The sequence below is a fragment of the Gossypium arboreum genome, chromosome 1, assembly GCF_025698485.1.
Source record: "Gossypium arboreum isolate Shixiya-1 chromosome 1, ASM2569848v2, whole genome shotgun sequence".
In the NCBI taxonomy this organism is placed as follows: domain Eukaryota; kingdom Viridiplantae; phylum Streptophyta; class Magnoliopsida; order Malvales; family Malvaceae; genus Gossypium; species Gossypium arboreum.
The window spans coordinates 76718741-76736672 of record NC_069070.1 but is presented as its reverse complement, the minus strand read 5'-3'; the positions used below and the strand labels follow the sequence as shown (position 1 = coordinate 76736672).

General features: G+C 34.4%; 3 protein-coding genes across 6 annotated transcripts; 1 reads left to right on the top strand and 2 right to left on the bottom strand.

The window, feature by feature from the left end:
* Positions 1-220: 220 nt before the first annotated feature.
* Positions 221-5032, bottom strand: LOC108484198 (J domain-containing protein required for chloroplast accumulation response 1-like). Its single transcript, XM_017787898.2, has 8 exons — positions 3542-5032; positions 2528-3087; positions 2021-2452; positions 1776-1837; positions 1588-1656; positions 1429-1506; positions 1117-1293; positions 221-488 (listed from the first exon to the last, which is right to left on the bottom strand). The coding sequence occupies exons 1-8, from the start codon at positions 3928-3930 to the stop codon at positions 450-452; spliced, it is 1806 nt and encodes a 601-aa protein (XP_017643387.1). The 5' UTR covers positions 3931-5032; the 3' UTR covers positions 221-449.
* Positions 5033-5319: 287 nt separating this feature from the next.
* On the bottom strand, positions 5320-9398 carry LOC108486577 (probable protein phosphatase 2C 55). 4 transcript variants are annotated; one of them, XM_017790699.2, is made up of 6 exons: positions 9006-9398; positions 7680-8469; positions 7262-7586; positions 6706-6855; positions 6042-6332; positions 5320-5632 (listed from the first exon to the last, which is right to left on the bottom strand). In XM_017790699.2, exons 2-6 carry the CDS (start codon positions 8429-8431, stop codon positions 5606-5608), a joined length of 1545 nt encoding a protein of 514 aa, XP_017646188.1. In that variant the 5' UTR covers positions 8432-8469; positions 9006-9398; the 3' UTR covers positions 5320-5605. The 4 variants fall into 4 exon arrangements, with proteins under 4 accessions (XP_017646188.1, XP_052885064.1, XP_017646187.1 ...); XM_053029104.1 differs by having other exon boundaries at positions 5320-5623; XM_017790698.2 differs by having other exon boundaries at positions 7680-8605; positions 9006-9368.
* On the top strand, positions 9171-13338 carry LOC108485170 (uncharacterized). Its single transcript, XM_017789014.1, has 6 exons — positions 9171-9255; positions 11195-11439; positions 11976-12185; positions 12301-12576; positions 12679-12743; positions 13119-13338. The coding sequence occupies exons 1-6, from the start codon at positions 9171-9173 to the stop codon at positions 13336-13338; spliced, it is 1101 nt and encodes a 366-aa protein (XP_017644503.1).
* The last annotated feature ends 4594 nt before the right edge of the window (positions 13339-17932 follow it).

Sequence of the window (17932 nt, the reverse complement as noted above, 5' to 3'; positions counted from 1 at the left end):
CAGCATTGTTTGCAGGCTCTTCTCACATGATGCCTATATCCCACCTTATCTGATGCACCTTTCTTTCTATTTTCCCTGATTTTAATTTACTCAATCAATCAATTTTCCCTTTTTTTATTTACTAAAGATTGAGTTTGAATACTTCTTTAAACCCCATTTCATGGTGTCAGTTTTTTCCCCTTCATTTCTTTTACGTGGTTTGAAGAATTGGTGTTAGATATATTCCATAATGAGCATGCAACATGATATTCATATTCAGAAATGAAAAGAACTGTAGGACACAGTTTGGCCAATACAAATAATAAAGCAGTTTTTGTATAACCTTGTTCAATTTTTGTAAAAAATCTCTGAAGATGAAATAATCCTGTGCATTCTCCTTCAAATCTCTGCATTTTTGTTTTCCTTTTTGTTGTGAATAGATGAAATATGGCGATCGAACAAATAGTAAATCAGATCGAACCGAGCGTGTTGAACTGATCCCATGCATCCTGAAATGGCAAGAGGTGAATCAGACATTGTATTGTCTGAACTGAAACCAAATTTGCCTTGCAACTCATAGTGATAGATTATTTTTTTAAAACATAGTAACATGGAAAATAGTATGATATAAGACAGCTCACGTTTTAACCACGTGTTTGTTATTCATATTCGCATGCGGGTGTTGGATATGAGGAAATATATTTGAAGGACTTTCGAAAGTGTCCTATATATGTATCGCGCAAGGATACTTAAAGGTTTGGACCAGCACAGTGATAAGTTGCAGTTAGGGTTTCTGTCCTATAAGTCGAAATGTGGGCAAACAACCAGTCATCCCATATGTAGAAAATTTCTGCCTGTGACAGTTCATGCATGGTCTGTCTGGGAGCGTTTGTCCATTTGTTTAAACTTGGAGGATTGTTTGAAGTACAATAATTGATCATATGTATCAAACAGATTTGGTAGGCCAACACCAACTCCAGGGACAAATTTCTTAGCTTTTACTTCTATTATCACACAGAATTACCCATATGAAAGACAACTTGGTAATAAGAATCTATGTTTCTGGGACTGGAGTAGGTGTTTTAGATTCGGTATATTCATTTTCTGCAACCCAAAGGAGAAGAAAATATAAATTACCTGCAGAATATCGAAGACTTTCTCTGCAGTGTACTTTTTATAAGGGGCAGCACCCTTCTGTTGTAGTTTATCTGGATGAAGACAGAGTAGAGCTTTTTGGTATGATTTCTTAACTGTTCTTCCTTCAATTATATCAGAAAGAGGCACTGGTTTCCAACCACTATCAGCCCAAAGTACCTGGTTTACACACAAAAAGCCAAACTTGTTTACATTACCCTCAACCCATATTTCTTCCCATTTATCCATGGTGGTCACACCCTCTTAAGATGTGGGAAAATACTGGTGATTGAAGTTGAATATATTACTACTTACGTATTGTAAGGTTGACAGCAGTGAACGGATATTTCCTTGTTTCCCATTTGACCATTGCCGTATTTTAGCATCAATGGCCTGCATTACAATGAAGTAATGTGAAGCAACATGGGTGTTTGTCAATATGTATAAAGCTACTTTTGGTGTAGTATTTGTTACCTGTATTTCTTCATAATCAATGCCATGTTGTGGCAAAACTTTCTCTTCTTCTGGTGTCAGGTCTTCTATCTGTTCATCACCCAAAGTAGAGCAGTTCATTAGAGATTCAGCCACTATCATATAACTTCAAATTTCAACTGTTATATACTCGGATAGATATGAAGTGAAATCATGTATGACATACATACCGAAAAGTTGATCTCAGATGACTCTGTTGGATCTTCAGCAATTGTCTTGGAGCCATCAGAAACTGATGCCAACATAGAGTAAGTGGAAAATTAGTATTGAACATTTGAAAATTCATGGTGTACTAATTGAAAGAAAGGTCAAATGATGTAAACATAGTGAGAAAAAAGGATACTTTTTAGCAGTTCACGTTATGTAATGAGCCTTACTCCTTTGTATTTAGTTAAGAAAAACCAAATAAACTAACCGGTAGCTTTTGATGAGCCATTGGTATTAATTTGATTGCCAACAGGAACATCTGGAGATTTTTTCTTGTGTTGCAAGTTAGGCATGTAAAATTTTTCATCCTTTTCACTCGTACTAATATTTGGTTCCGTCTCTGGCTTTACATTATGTCTTTGCTTCGGTCTAGAGCTATGATTATCGGCTCTTGGTTTCGGGGAAGTTTCCTGGTTGAAAATTTTAATGAATTCTTTGACATTTGCTCTAATTCTGCCTTTTCCATTATCCCAAGAGTTCCTAGGAGAACTTTTAACATTCATTGTACTGGTTCCCACATTGTTGGAAGTAGCCGTTTTGTTCTTATCCTGTTTCTTAACGCTTTTACCATCAAGATTTTCAGACAACTTCTTCTCTTGCGTTTCAGATGTTTCAGCATTTTTTATTATCTCATCATGGCCTGCATATGTCGAAGAAAATCAGCATAAGAACAAGCACAGCAGCACCAAAACATACCATCTTCACTATGACATACCTTGTTCATTGACATCTTCATTGTCGAAAAACAAATTCTGCGGCTTCCGTGGAGGCTTATATGTTTCTTCCTCGATAATTTGAACAGGTTCATCGTCTTTGTTCCTCATATCATTAGGAGATCCATGTTCATTCATGTCATGTGATGACAATTTATCAGTTGAGTTGAAATTATTATGCAAGTTTGCTTTTGGTTCCATTGCTATACTTTCACAAGCTATCCAACCGTTAGCACTTGAGCATCTCTGCAGTTTATCCTTTTCTTTTAGTCTATAATTTCCTCTTAGAGGTATGGGAAATGGTAAGCCTCCTTTGTTTGCCCATTTGTATATCGAGAAGTGAAACTGGTTGTCATTTCCCGGAATTCCGGAACTGATTGAATCTTCCTTCGAATTTCCTTGAAAATTACTTCTCATTTCCTGATCTTTATCTCGATTTGCTTGGCCTGAGAATCTTGACATAGGAGAATATGCATAGTTACTTGAACCATCCAAAGACCATTCCTTGCTTTTAGATACGGGATCGCCGAGGTCCGTTCCTTTGTTCAATTTAGCAGGAAGGCTGGGAAGTTAAAAGGTGGGAAAAGTAAGTTATTCGCTCAATAAAAATGTTCCATGTTACTTGGACTCAGGTATGAGTATCTGAAAATATGTGTCAAACAGTACTTCAAGAGCATAAAGAGTCTGAGCAACATAGAAAATGTATACAAAAAAACTTAACAATCTTTATAAACTCAGAGATTTCAGTGGTTTTATCAATAAATAACACATGATGAGTAACTAAAGGACATTAAGTACAACAGTTTAGCAACAACATGAAACAGCAAATTTGCACCACTTAAACACTGTTAGAAGACAAGTTTACTGTTTTTTTTTTCTTTCTTAAAACATGGAACAAGTGTTGGAATTTGTAGATGCAACAGAAAACATGAAATACTGGATATATAGCTAAGAAACTAAGAAAAAAAAAAGGCTTGAATACAACAACATGAAGGCCAAAAAAGTGAAATCAGAACCTGAATTGAGAAGGAGCTGAAGTGGCAAAAGGTTCAGCCTTTGGTGGCAAAGGCCTACAAGGACTCAATAACTGTGAAACAGGTGCAAAAGGGTCCTTCATCTCATACTTTCTTGGAGAAGAAGTCAAAGATTGACTCCCTCCAAAAATATCACCAAAGAAGTCGTTTTTGGAGTATCTTCTTCGATTCACCATCATCCCTTCTTCACCAAACACCGGCTTTTCGCTTAAACCAGACCATGAATCCCTTGGTGCCACCACTGTTTCATCACTTGTCCTAAAACCAGATGATGATTCCATGTTTTCACAAAAACTGTATCGTGTCTCTTGAACTGATGACCTCCTTGGTGGACCACCGAAGACATCATCGAAATCTGAGTTGGAGTCCATGAATGTCTCTTGAGGACTATAGCTTAAAACAACACTTTGCTTTCAGTGAAAATCTCTGCATCACCTTCATGGTTGTTGAACTGTGAAAAGGGTAACCGCAAATCAAAGTGCAGAGCATGTTTTGTGTTGGTGAAGCTTAGGAAGTTTCATGAGAAAGGAAAGACAAAAGACTGGTTTTTTGGAATTTTGATAGAGAAAGTTCAAGGAAAGGAAAGAAAGACAGGCTGGAATTACAAGTTTGAGAGGCTTATCAAAAGATTTAAGGTAAGCCACAAAAAAAAAAAAAAAAAACTAAAGTGATTTGTGTATTTATCTATGGATAAGGGTGGAAAAATGCCAAAAGAACAAAGGGTTGGCCTCTTTCAAGTCTATCTATTTTTGTCATTCAATGAACAAATTTCGAATTATTTGTGATATATGTTGATTCTGAGTTCGTTTTCCCCAAAAACTCTACTTGGATCCACAGCTGTGATGATTATTTTTCTGTTTTAGCGCTGAGATATGGCAGATTCTCTCTTTTTTCCCCCTTCAGGAAAATAATGACTGATACTCGGATGTCGAGGAGAAATGAGAAATCCAAAGAACGAAAAACACCCAGGCCTTATTAATTTTCGGGTTTTGAATGAAAAAAAAAAAAAAACCCTGCAAGTCCAGATTTACTGGTGAAGAATTTAATTACAGTAATTGGAGTGAAAAGAAAAGGTTGTGAGGAGTCGCTCTCACTTGAGAAATTTATAGACGTGATAACAACATACAAAAGGAGCTCAGAATTTTGTTAAAAAAAAAGAAAACCAGGAACATGTCTGTCACATGTCTATTGTGTTGCTACCATGTTCCATTGTTGCAAAAACTCCCTCGAGCTTGGGAACTTGAATCCAGAGACAAACATATAATTTGCAGAACTCAACAAGGTGGTCTCATCTATAACTAGATACTTATATCAAGTCCGTTTAATGCTAGAAAATCAAGCCTCCAACATCCCTTCTCATTTTGAATTGGCAACTGCCACTCTTAACTTCCTACTGAACACTAGCAGCTAAATGGTTCTTCGCTAGCATTCCATTGACTTGTTTTCTGCAGTATCGGATCTAACTGGATCCACCCAAATTTCAGAGAATGACTTGGTTTCGTTACGATTTTATTTTCCTTTTATTTTTAATTTCCTGTTTCAGAATAAAAAATCTAAAGATTTTACTTGCAGGTCATATTCAAGTCTTCGTATAAATCATGTGAGTTATTTTGAACAATACTTCAATTATGCTTCTTGTAATTTTAGGACATAAGATTTTAATTTAATATAATAAACATTTTACCGACTGAATCAATTTTTTCACCGGTTAAATCAACTTCCAGTTCCAATTCTATGAATTCTACTAACAGGGCAAGGCCTTATATTTGATTTTTATTTTCCAGCAACAACATTTAATTTCATAAAGAAATAGTCTACCAGCAATATATATTTACAAATGTTGTGGTTTGAATATGGATCCAGAGGAAAGGAACTTGACGGAAGCATATGGTAAAAGAATAATTCATCAAAAAGAAGAGGGGGAAAGTTGGTTGATTGCTAACTATAGTACAAAACAAAGATCCAATCATCCATTCCATCGCCCAATGCCAACTGATCAACTGATAAACGAAATTTGGATCACAGGCCATACCAGCTTCACTAACTTCATCTAGACTTGTTCTCCTGCATTAACTAAGAATTAAAACACATTAGCAGCCTTACAAAAGTAAACATGAAATTATTAGCATGGATCAAAGACAAGTACCAATGTTCTTTAACACATCTCTTTTTAACAGTTACGATTACGTTTATGTTGGAAATCAAAAGGCTTCACTAAAACCAACAAAATGGAATTGTCCCCGATGTTTTATTTTATGACGTAGGTCAAATGGGAAGGTGACAGCCCAACTCTAGGCTAGGTAGGAAGAGTAGTGTGTGTTCAGGAAGAAAAGCATACAATCCAGGTAAAAGAGAAAACAGGTTTAAGCAATGAGCTCTGGAAGGCAACATGAATGAACTATCCTCTTTTGATTCCGTAAAAGAAAGAAAGAAAGAAAGAATTAAGAGCAAATGCAAGAGAGAAAGAAACAAAGAAACATACTTCTTCGGAGCTGGTAATGTATGACACAACAACAGTAATGTCATCAAGCTTTCCACCATAATAACGGAATCCAGCATCTTGAGCAGCAGTGGAGAAAGGTGTTTGTCGGTCTCTATCCTGTGCTCGTTGCCTTGCCAATGCTGCTATCTTCTGAGCAGTCACTTGAGGCCCCAAACCAGCTCTCACCGCATGAACCACCACTGCAGTAATTTCGTTATTGTACAAGTTATCGAACAGTCCATCTGTGCCAGCAATGATAACATCTCCAGGAGCAACAGGAACTGCAAAGACCTGATCAGGCCGGAAGATTCAGGTCATTCAGATATTTCATAACAATCAAGTAAAATAAAAGCCTAACATAAATAACCAAGCTTGAAACTATTGTTTAATATGGTAACACAGAAAACCAATGCTTAATTAATAATTTGGTTGACCTATCAGTTTGAGAAATACAAAAGGATATCCTTTCCTATTTAAATATTTTGAAGTCATTATCAGCAGGAAATGTCAGCAAAATCAATCATCTAACATCCCAGGGCCACCAGAGCAAATATCCATTGAAACAGAGAATTTTTTTTTTCAATAAGATAACAAAATAAAAAATTTCATTATAACTCAAAATAAAGGACCTTTTCCAGTAATAGCACAAGGGGAACATATGTACCTGACCAGAGCTAGGTAAATCACCATTACTTCCACTCTCAAGTTGATATGTGAAGTTAAAATCATGCTGCTGAACAGGGGATCTAAATATAGTGCATCCATCTCGAACAACCATAAAACCACTGTCCCCCAAATTTATAGCATGAAGACCCTGCAGTAAGGACCAAAATCTATTATACTATCGAGCAAGTAACTTCATTCAGTAATCCAAGAAGAAGGTAATTGGTGTAATTTCTAATTTTAAAAGTCAAAGAGGAATGCATATTACTACATAAAGCCTAAATTTAATTTATGACATCATTTCAAGTTTTACCAAGGTACCACGAGTCACCGATACCAGGATTTTAGCCCTCATTAAGGTCAGATACAAGGATAACTTCTGGCTAAGGCCCATTTCAGGTTTCTCTACATAAAAGATGAAATCCCTTGCAAATTCATTTGGATAAAGACACCTAATTTCAAGTTATTAGATCCTCAGTTCATTTTAAGCACAGCAACCCACATTGGAATTAGAAACCGGACATGATAGGCAAAAGCCCAGAACATAAAAGGCTTACCTGGTCTGTGAGTGCTATGATGCACGCTGTTGAGGAACCTTTAGCTTTTGTGCTAGAGTGAGCTTTCTCTAAGACTCTTGCAGGGTCAATTGAACCTTTGGGCTCCTCTCGGATAGCAGATACGGAGTTAGACATGAGTTCCCGAGAATACAGACCTGCATCGACACCTAGATCTGCCCAGCCACCAACTCCGTCTGCTACACCTACTGCTTGTTCATCTGCACATATGAAATGTGCGTCCTCTCCTCCAGTATCTTCTTTGTCAGGATGGGGAAGATAACATGATCCCGAAAGCAGCGTCAGAGTTTTGCCAGCAGAAATCTTCCTGTCATGATTGTCAAACATGGCATAAATACAAAATGCTAAGATATTGTAATAATTTAGTAAAAGGAAATTGAAAAGTGCACAGAAAACATACTCTTCTGATGACACGGAGGAATTGTTACCCTGTTCCTCACTTCCGGAATTATCAAAGGAAACATCAGGCAAAGTCCCCGCTGATAAACAATGCAATGAGCTATGGAAAGCACTGGAACCTGAACCTAACAGACTATCAAAATTGCACCACCTTTTTCCAACACTATACATGAAATATCCATATATTGGTGAATTGTTAGGTTTCTCAGGGTTTTTCAAACTCATTCTAGCTTGTATGCAGCTATTCAAACTTTTATTGCTGTAAAAGATGTTGGTACTACTTTTTGATGATGAAAGGTGCTCATGCTTTAGCTTTGATGTATCAACAAGATATCCACCGATTACAACTCTAGAACCAGAAGCAGCCATAGGTTTACTCTGTAATTTGCTCACTGACGATATTTGACTGGAGTCAGCAAGTACACTATCAATATGATACCCACAAACCTGGAAAGCAGGGCCTGAAACAGATGGAACAGATATGGTTCGAGAAACTGCTCCCACAACAGAAATGTTCCTTCTTCGGTTAGCCAAGTGAGAATCAGATCTTGCAGCCAAAACAGTCCCGGGTTGCAAAAGTCCTCGCAAATCCACAAGCCTCGAAAATCTTAAAGAGTGAAAAAACCTGTAATTCCCAAACCCAAGCTTCCCTGTACCTATCAGAACTTCTATTGAATCCTGACTCCCGCACTCTGTTCTCTGAATTCCATTCTGAACTGCACTCCTCAGTCTCCAAAAATAAGTAGATGGCATCTTATCCTCTTAAGCAAAGCAATTTTGCTTCGAACAGTCTATTACAGAGAACACAAAAGTCACTACTATATGCAGAAGAATATCTCATAACTTTTTAACACATCTAAACCTTAGAGTACTAAAAACATAGATAATTCCTGCTCTCCCTTCAAAAAACAGCAGGAATTTAGAAACCTGGAAAGAAAGGCAAAAGTTTGCAGACACCAAGTTAATAAACCAACTAAATAAACAAAGAAACAAATGGACCAAAATAAAGAAAAAGATTGCAAACGATAATCCGATACATATAAATAACGTTAAATGAAACAAAATAGAGAAAAGTAAAAATAAAAAAAGTTCACCTGAGCTTGATTTCAATTAAAAAAATCAATATAATAATCTAAATCCGCCATAGAAAGGAATCGAAATCAACCCAGATATGATATAATTATTCCAAAATCAGCTAATTAACAAGACGATCTAACAGAAAAGAAAAATGGAAAGAAATCCTAAATTTCTTGAAACCAAAAATTGCAGAACAAAACGTCAAAACTTCAAAGAAAGAAAGCACATACTAAAAGGCAGGAAAACTCACATTTACAGAGCCATCAAAGCAAAAACCCTAATCCCCCCAAAGTTCTGGGGACCTAGAAATGAATCGATCGGTTTAGAAAGAACCACCAGAAACCGGTTCTTCTTTCTGCTTGCCTTGAGATGAAACCTTAAAAGAAACAAAAGACTCCAAACATCGAGATGCAGAATGTTCTGGCAAAAAGTGGAAGTAAAGAAAGTTCTGGGGGGCGACGATACTCAGCAAACCCAAATCAATGAAACCCTAAAAACAGGTGAGTAAGGGAGGGAGGCCAGCCGTAATAAAGCTAAAGCCTAAAACTTTCCTATTTTTACTCGAGAATTGTCACGGATAATCTTTTGACCTAAACCTGGCAAATTTAAATTTGGAATGACAGATTTCACTATTCGGTGACCTAAAATTTACTCAATGGCTTTGGTTGTTTTGGAGATTTCGATGAGGGTAGAATTGTCTTTAAGACACTTAACGGTACTCCGTATGTTATTACGTATATTATTGTTGGAATTGGAATATTTAATGATCACCCAAATTAGTTGGACGCCGAAGATCGGAAGTGGAAAGTAGAAATCTTTGCTTTTGGTAAAAAAATTAAATTGGAATAGAGTTAATATTTATTATTTAGTAAAATTAATATTTTTTTTGTATTAATCTTATTATATGTTTTTATTAATGTGCTCTTTTTAATATAATGGATAGAACTAGCCATAACTCTTTCCAACCCTTAAATAGGAGGACAATGCGCTTCAGTGCACTCAAATTTATGTCCTCCTATATTAACAATAATACTGATACCAATTCAGTTAAGACTCAATCAATAGTAGAGTTAATATTTTTAAGGGTAAATTACACTAACAGTCACCCAACTTTGGGGTTGCTGACAAAATAGTCACTTAGGTTTCATTTTAGTCACTCAACTTTCAAAAAGTTACAAAACAGTCACCAACGTTATAAAAAAGTGACAAAATAGTCACTGATTAACGATTATCGTTAGGGTGTTAACGGGATTCCTGACGTGGCAAGTTAACTTGCCACGTTGGCGATGGCTGATGGGTGCTTGGTTTGGAGCGGGTTTAGGGAAAAATTTTGAAGGGTTATGAGTTAATGTTTTAGGGTTAAAAGCAGATTAGGTTTAAAAGGATTTGGGGGGGAAAGGAAAATCGATTTGGGAAATTTCGATCGTGATTTGGGGGTTTTTAGGGTTTAAACTGAATTGGGAATTGATTAAGAAGGGTTTAAGGTTAGAAATCGATTCAATAATCGATTAACAGGGTATAAGGTTTAGGGTACGATTGTCTATTTTGTTTGGGGAGAAAAGAAGACGAACCAGAAACCATTCAGTGTTTTTTACTGTCAGCGACAATAGGCAATAGAAGAGAAGCCACCAGTGTTGTTACATCCACTTTAACGGGTAAGTTGTTGCATTTAGTTTTAAATTTTTTGGATTTCAATGTTGTTATTTCGATTTAGAGTTAATTAGGGTTATTTCGATTTCAATTTTAATTTCAATTTTAATTTCGATTTTGATTTTGATTTCTATTTCGATTTTGATTACAATTTTGAAACACTCACTGATTCTGATTTAGATTTCGATTTCAATTTCAATTTTGATCTCCATTTAGAATTAGAATTTGATTTCGATTTTGATTTAGGGTTACTTTGATTTTGATTGTATTTGTTATTAATGTGCATGATAGATTAGGGTTTGGTTTTTAAAGTGTATGACATATAATGTGTATTGTATGCGTATCTGCCATTGTACGAATGCCATTATCAAACTGATGTTTATTGTGTATATCTGCCATTGTATGAATGCCATTATCAAACTGATGTTTATTGTGTATATCTGCCATTATTTGTATCTGCCATTGTATGAATGCCATTATCAAACTAATGTTTATTGTGTATATCTATTATTGTTTGTATCCAAGATCTTATTGTATGTGACAAAATCAAAATTTGTTATTTACCTTCTTTATTGTACTGGTTATTGCCTATTATTGTTTGCCATGTGCATGAGAAAAATAATTGTGTTTGATTAAATTAATTTTTGTATTGGTTGTTGTCTGCCATGTGCATGACAGAAGTGTTTGTATTAAATTATTGGGTATTTTGTATTTGTTATTGTCTGACAGAAATGGTTAAAGTGTTTGCCTATATTGTTTGCCTTTATTGATGAGTACTTTGTTTGGCAGGTTTAATTGATGATAATTTTAATGAGAATGAAGAAAACATGTCTGGTAGCGATGTGTCTGGTAGTGATAGTGATGCATCTGAAAGAGTTAGTTTAGATGGTTTAAACATGGATAGTATAGAAGTAGATGAACTGTGTGATAGTGATGATTCTGGGAGGTTAGATAGTACACAGGGGTCTGACTCAGATGGCCAAAATTGGTCTGAGTTCAACCTAGAGAATGACATGAGTAATCCTAGACTGAAGGTTGGAATGTTTTTTAAGTCTAAAGACAGTCTAAAAGAAGCTGCCAAGCAGTATGGTAGGTTGAATAGTTATTTTATTAAGTTTCCCAAAAATGATTTAAAAAGGTTAAAGGCAGTCTGCAGTGGAAAATATTCTTGGTTCATATTGGCTTCTAGGCTAAACCCTAATGACCCTACTGACCAGACTTGGCAAATTAAGAGTTCAAACCCTAGCCATACTTGTTCTAAAATCTATAAAAATACGAATGTAACCTCAGCTTGGATGGTGAACATTATAAAGAAAAATTCATTATTGATCCTGATTATTCACTAAAATCATTACAACATAATGTGAAAAGAGATTTTTGTTGTTTAGTCTCACTAACCAAATGTAGGAGAGCTAAACTTAGGGTATTTGAATTAATTGAAGGAGCTCGTAAAGCTTAATATGAGAAGATTTATGAGTTTATGTTGGAGGTTAGGACCCAAAATGAGGGAACAACAACAATCTGTTATTTGGATAACAGGTTGTTTCAAAGGATGTATATCTGTCTGCAGGCATGCAAATATGGCTATAAGGCTGGTTGTAGGAGGATAGTAGGTTTAGATGGATGTTTCTTGAAGGGATACTATGGTGGCTACTTGCATGCAGCTGTTGGGATAGATGCAAATAATGGCATCTATCCTCTTGCATATGCTGCTGTCGAAAGTGAAAACCAAGCATCATGGCTTTGGTTCTTAGAGTTGCTTGCAATAGACTTGGAAATTGTAAGATATCTTTCATGTCTGACAAACAAAAGGTAAAACTTTATTTATTTATTTTTTTATGTTGTTTCTATTAGGGTTTGTCAAAGAATTAAACTATTTTTTTTTCTAATTGTAGGGACTTGTAGAAGCAATATGTATATTGTTTCCTAATGCAAAAACAAGATACTGTGTTAGGCACCTATATGCCAATTTCAAGAAGGCTGGTTTTCGAACAAAGGAATTGAAAGATTTGCTTTGGAAAGCTGCCAGAGAAAGCACTACAAAGGAGTTTGAGGATGCCATTGATGAACTGAGGAAAACCAATCAGCATACTTATGATTGGTTGAAGGAAAAGAACCTTACTCACTGGTCAAGGTCTCACTTCTCAATTAGGGGCCATTCTGACATGTTGGTGAGTAATCTTTCTGAATCATTTAACAAGGTAAACCCCTATGTTTTATGTTTCTTACTAATAATTAGCAATTCACTAATCATTTATGTTGTTTACTGACAGATGATACTGGAAGCAAGAGGGAAACCTATTCTAACCATGATGGAAATAATAAGGATTAAGATTATGTTGCTTATTGTCAAGAAGAAATAAGAAGCTGACAAATGGAATGGAATGTTGTGTCCAAAGATCAAGAAAAAGGTGGATGTAAATATAAAAGACTCATTAAAGTAAATATTCTTTCTGATGCCTATATTCTAACTTCATGTTGCTGATCACATGCTATTTTAGTGAATGTTTTTAATATGCATGCACTGATTGTTGGTGTGTTGAATATTTTTTAATATGCATACAATGATTGTTGGTGTGTTGAATATTTTTTAATATGCATGCAGTGAGTATTTTTTTTATAATATGCATGTTGGTGGGGCTGTTTTTTTAGGGGTGTGTGTATCATTTTTTTAGTGATTATGTTTTAAACAAGCATGATGACTGTTTTTTAGGTGTGTTCCATCACATGCTGGTGGGGACAAGTATCAGGTTGAATGTGGTCTAGATAGCCAGCATGTGGTGGACTTAGTTGAGAATTCCTGCTCCTGCAAGAATTGGGATCTCACTGGCATCCCTTGCATGCATGCATTAGCTGTCATTCATTTAAAAGAAGAGTTCCCAGAGACCTATGTACAAATTTGGTATACCAAGCAAACCCAACTTCAAATTTAATCCAACTTTGTAAGTCCAGTAAGGGGTCCTAAACAATGGGCCTCTTTGTCAAACATGCCACCAATATTGCCTCCTCCACTAAGAAGGCCATCTGGCAGACCTACTAAGGTGAGAAGGGAAGAACCTGATGAACCACAAACAACAGAAAGGTTGAGTAAGAGAGGGGTGGAGATAAGGTGCGGTAAATGCAAAAGAGTAGGCCACAATAAGAGGAGTTGCAAAGGGGAAGTTGGCCAAAACATTTTAGTAAGTCATTTGTCTTAAGTTAAGTTACAATATACTTCTATGTATGAATTTGTTTGTTTTTCAGATTTCTCTTGTTCTTGTAGGTTAAAAGACATAAAGTTGGTGTCCTAACTCAGCAACAGGCTACCCCAAATCAGCAAGAGGGTACCCCAACTCAACAGTCGCCCTAACTCGGCATACCTACTTGCCCAACTCATCAACAAGTCAGCCTAAGACAAAAGCTTCCATTCAAGAGAAAACCAACCACTGTTAGATGAATACTTTTTACTCAAGAGTCATCCATGACAGACCATTGATGATGATGTGAATAGACTGCATTTTGTTAACTTTTTGAAAATGTGTAAATTTGCCTGCTACTGATTTATTAACTTGGCAGATAATTTTTTTTGTAAATTTGCCTATGATTGCTACTGTTGATAAACTTAGGCATAGTCACTGAATTTTTTTGTAAATTTCCCTACAATTCACATTTGTTCAATTGTGGTGAATTGTAGGAAAATTTGGCCATATTTTGCCCTTCATTCCTTTTGTAAACAGTTTGGTGTTTTCACCTTAATATATGATCATTAATCCATGCTATTTGTTATCTCTTCTCTTCTTGCATATGTTTCTTTTTTCCATCTGTTATATTTTCTAACAACTGTGTGACTATTGAGAAATCTGTGAGAATGTAATACCCCGAAAATCGTTACAGTAATATATTATCCTTGATATAATAAAATAAGGAAATAAAGTGATAAAAAGGGAAGTTTTGAGTTATGGCAACATTGGGAAGTAAATTATGATATCTTGATTCAGGAAAGGACTAAATTGTAAAAGTCAGAAAAGTTTTGTTGCCTAAGAGTAAATACTCAAGATTTAAGGGGTTAAAGTGTAAATATAAAAAGTTGAAGGACCAATAGTGTAAATATTTTAAGGGTAGAATGATCTAGAAACTAAGGAAAATGGATAAATTAGGATCAAATTGAATAAGTGAAGAACTATGAGGGACTAAATTGTAATTTTACCAAATTAAATGATGACTCAAGGATGGAATTCTAAAAGATCATGAAGGGCAAAATGGTCAATTAGTAAGAGAGAGAATTCTAGAATGTAATGATTATGTTGATGATATTTTTAATTAATTAATTAGATAAATATTATTTTATTAATATTTTATGAGATATTTAATATTATTTTATTATTATTTATTTAGTATATAAGGAAAGAGAGATGAAGAATTTTCATCATCTTTCCTTTCCATGCAAACCAACGTGAGAAAGAGTAAGAAGAAAAGAAGTTTTCTTTCTTTACAATTTAGTCCTTTCACCAAAAATTCATTATTCTCACCTAAAATTGAAAGAATTTCCATAGCCATCAAGAGAGAAAGATAGCAAGGAGATGATGGGGAGCAAGAATATCAAGTTGGATTCAAGAAATAGAAGCTGGAGGAGAGAGAAAATCAAGTTAAAGATTGAAGTTAATAAGAAAAGGTAAGAACATTAAGATTTCAATATATTTTTTAAGTCTAATATTGTTGAAAAAGCATGGAATTGATGTTAATGTAGAGTTTTCTTTTATATGGTTCCATGTTTTGATATATTAGTGAAGGAAATGAGAGAAAATAATGGGAAATATGGTAGAAAATGGAAATAGGAGTGTTATAAACTTGGTAATCAATATGTTGCACTAAAGTAGTTTTAGACAGTAGTAATAGGCTAATTTTAAAAATCACCAAAATGATAGAAATTTAATTAGAAGCTAAGGGTGATATGGAATTAAAGCTTATTGAGTCTATTTTTATATAAAATAAATAGAGAAAGTAAAGTAATTCTGTATTCTGAGATATTTATATTTTTGTGAGATTGGTTCAGAATGATTTCAAGAACCCTTGTTCTGACTTGGAAAAATCACTAAAAATTATAAAAAAATAATTTTGTTACATACTTTATATGGTTAAATTCCTTAATGAGTCTATTTTTATAAGAAACAAATTATAACATCATTTGAATTCTGTTTAAAGAGATAATTAAATTTTAGTGAAGAGTGGTCAGAACTGTCAAATAGCAAAACAGGGGAGACTTTAATGAATAAAATGTACTAATTGGCTAAACCAAAAATTCTGAAAATTTTATGGTAAGAAGAAATGTGAGTCTAGTTTCAGTAAAAATTAACGGATCTTAATTTCGAGTTCTGTAACTTAATATATAAATAATTTAGTGACTATGACGCAAATGGACAGTTTTGAATGCACATATAAGTAAATAGTGAAATTATTGATAATGTTACTTGTTGCATGTTATATAAATTAAGGATGTGGAATGGAGAGGAGGAGGAGGAAAATATGTATGAATATTCATCTAGCATGGCTAATTTGCATGTTTTAGGCTTAGGGACTAAATTGAATAAAAGTAAAAATTTATGGGCAATTTTGTAAAAATGTCAGAAATGACTAAATTGCATGAAATAGATTATTTTATTATTTAAATTACAAAATTTAACGAAATTATCAATTCAGTTCAAGATCGGGGGAAAACATGTTTTAGGGATTAAATTGAAAAGTGTTGAAATTGTGAAAAATTTTGATATTTTATAGAATTCATGGGCTGTTATCGATATGTATGATAATAATAGCTGGAAATAAGGATTAAATTGCAAGAATTTTATTTTCTTGACCCTAAGGATGAAATCGTCATTAATTAAAAGTTTAGAGGCAAAATGGTAATTTTGCCTGGAGCATTAATTAAATGCATTAGAATATGAAATGAATGAAAATGATGATCAAATTTATTTATAAAGATCCGGACGACACAAATACGAGACTTGATCATGGAAAAGAAAATATATCAGAATAATGAAATCATAAACATGAACAATCAATGAGGTAAGTTTGTGTAACTTGAATTGTATTTTTAAACACTTGATATATGTGGTTATGTAATAAAAATATGATTTGAATATTCAATTTCTGATAATTGATGAAATATTGGTAAATACTCAATATAACTTGAAAATAAATCCTGTTGAATGGAAGGAAAATTCGATGGATCTCGAAAAGGAATTGACGGTAAAAGGATCTAGCCGGACGGGTGATCCTATCCTGATATAGCCCTCCAAAGAATATGTGTAAAATGGATTTAGCCCGGACGGGTAATCCAATTAGGGTCTCAATTTAGCTCGGACTGTAATTGGATCAAGCTCATTAGAGTAATTGTCGCTGCGGGATTTAGCCTAGACCGGTAATCCCGACAATACTCTATGAGTTTATATTACAGGGATTTAGCTCGACCGGTAATCCCACCGTAAGAATGAGGTTCATGAGTGTGCTCTTTGATAGAAAATGTAAGACCATGGTTGAAAGATACCATGGCAACCTGATATGAAATGTGTAAGACCATGGTTGAAAGATACCATGGCAACCTGATATGAAACGTGTAAGACCTGATATGAAATGTGTAAGACCATGGTTGAAAGATACCATGGCAACGTGACATGAAATGTGTAAGACCATGGTTGAAAGATACCATGGCAACGTAACGGGGAAATGAATAAGACCATAGTTGAATGATACCATGGCAACATGACAGAAAATGAGTAAGACCATAGTTGAAAGACACTATGGCATCATGTCGAAAATAAATAAGATCGTGGAAGAGAAACGCCAAGATATCTGTTGAACAACTAATATTCAGGTAATATAACAAATGGTTAAATGAATTGGTTATACAAAATGGTAATGTGAAATGTTTACAGAAATTGGTCATATGGAAATAAATGTACAAAATAGTTGTATGAAATAATTTATAAGATAGATAAATGAAATAAGTATAGGTACATGGAATTTAAATTATGTTAAGTTTAATACGAACCATTACCTAATAAATATACCTAAGATATAAGGAAATGATGGTGCATGAAATGTTGATATAATGAAATGAATGATATATGTTATTAAAGAAACGGTAAGAGAATGATATGTATCATGACATGTACATATGAGATTATCTTTTATATGTTAACATAAGGAAAATATGTAAGTTAAGACAGTATTAAATTCAAATATGACATATTGAGAAAATAAGAATTTATATGAAATATGTGTAAGTACACTAACAAGTGTTGTTGTTGATGCTTAGGCAAGTGCCAAGCCATTGATTGAATGGTAATATATTTATTGATGCATTGAATTGATAAGTATTTAAGTGAATTTTTTTTTAGTGATTTGCAAGTGGTAGTAATGCTCCAAAACTCTATTCTGGCAGCGGATACTGGTTAGGGGTGTTACAGAGAATTGAGAAATACATATGTTTTTTTCCATTTGTTATCTATTCTAACGTGTGAAAAATTGACAAATGTATAGATTTTTTTC

Coding starts and splice junctions, on each gene's coding strand:
- LOC108486577 (XM_017790699.2), bottom strand. CDS start 8,431: ATGCCATCTACTTATTTTTGGAGACTGAGGAGTGCAGTTCAGAATGGA. Junction 7,587..7,679: donor TCCTCCGTGTCATCAGAAGA/GTATGTTTTCTG, acceptor CAATCATGACAG/GAAGATTTCTGCTGGCAAAA. Junction 6,856..7,261: donor TCATAGCACTCACAGACCAG/GTAAGCCTTTTA, acceptor TCCTTACTGCAG/GGTCTTCATGCTATAAATTT.
- LOC108484198 (XM_017787898.2), bottom strand. CDS start 3,930: ATGGACTCCAACTCAGATTTCGATGATGTCTTCGGTGGTCCACCAAGG. Junction 1,838..2,020: donor TGGCTCATCAAAAGCTACCG/GTTAGTTTATTT, acceptor TGTTGGCATCAG/TTTCTGATGGCTCCAAGACA. Junction 1,507..1,587: donor TTGATTATGAAGAAATACAG/GTAACAAATACT, acceptor ATTGTAATGCAG/GCCATTGATGCTAAAATACG.
- LOC108485170 (XM_017789014.1), top strand. CDS start 9,171: ATGTTCTGGCAAAAAGTGGAAGTAAAGAAAGTTCTGGGGGGCGACGAT. Junction 12,186..12,300: donor TTGCAATAGACTTGGAAATT/GTAAGATATCTT, acceptor TTCTAATTGTAG/GGACTTGTAGAAGCAATATG. Junction 12,577..12,678: donor GGGGCCATTCTGACATGTTG/GTGAGTAATCTT, acceptor GTTTACTGACAG/ATGATACTGGAAGCAAGAGG.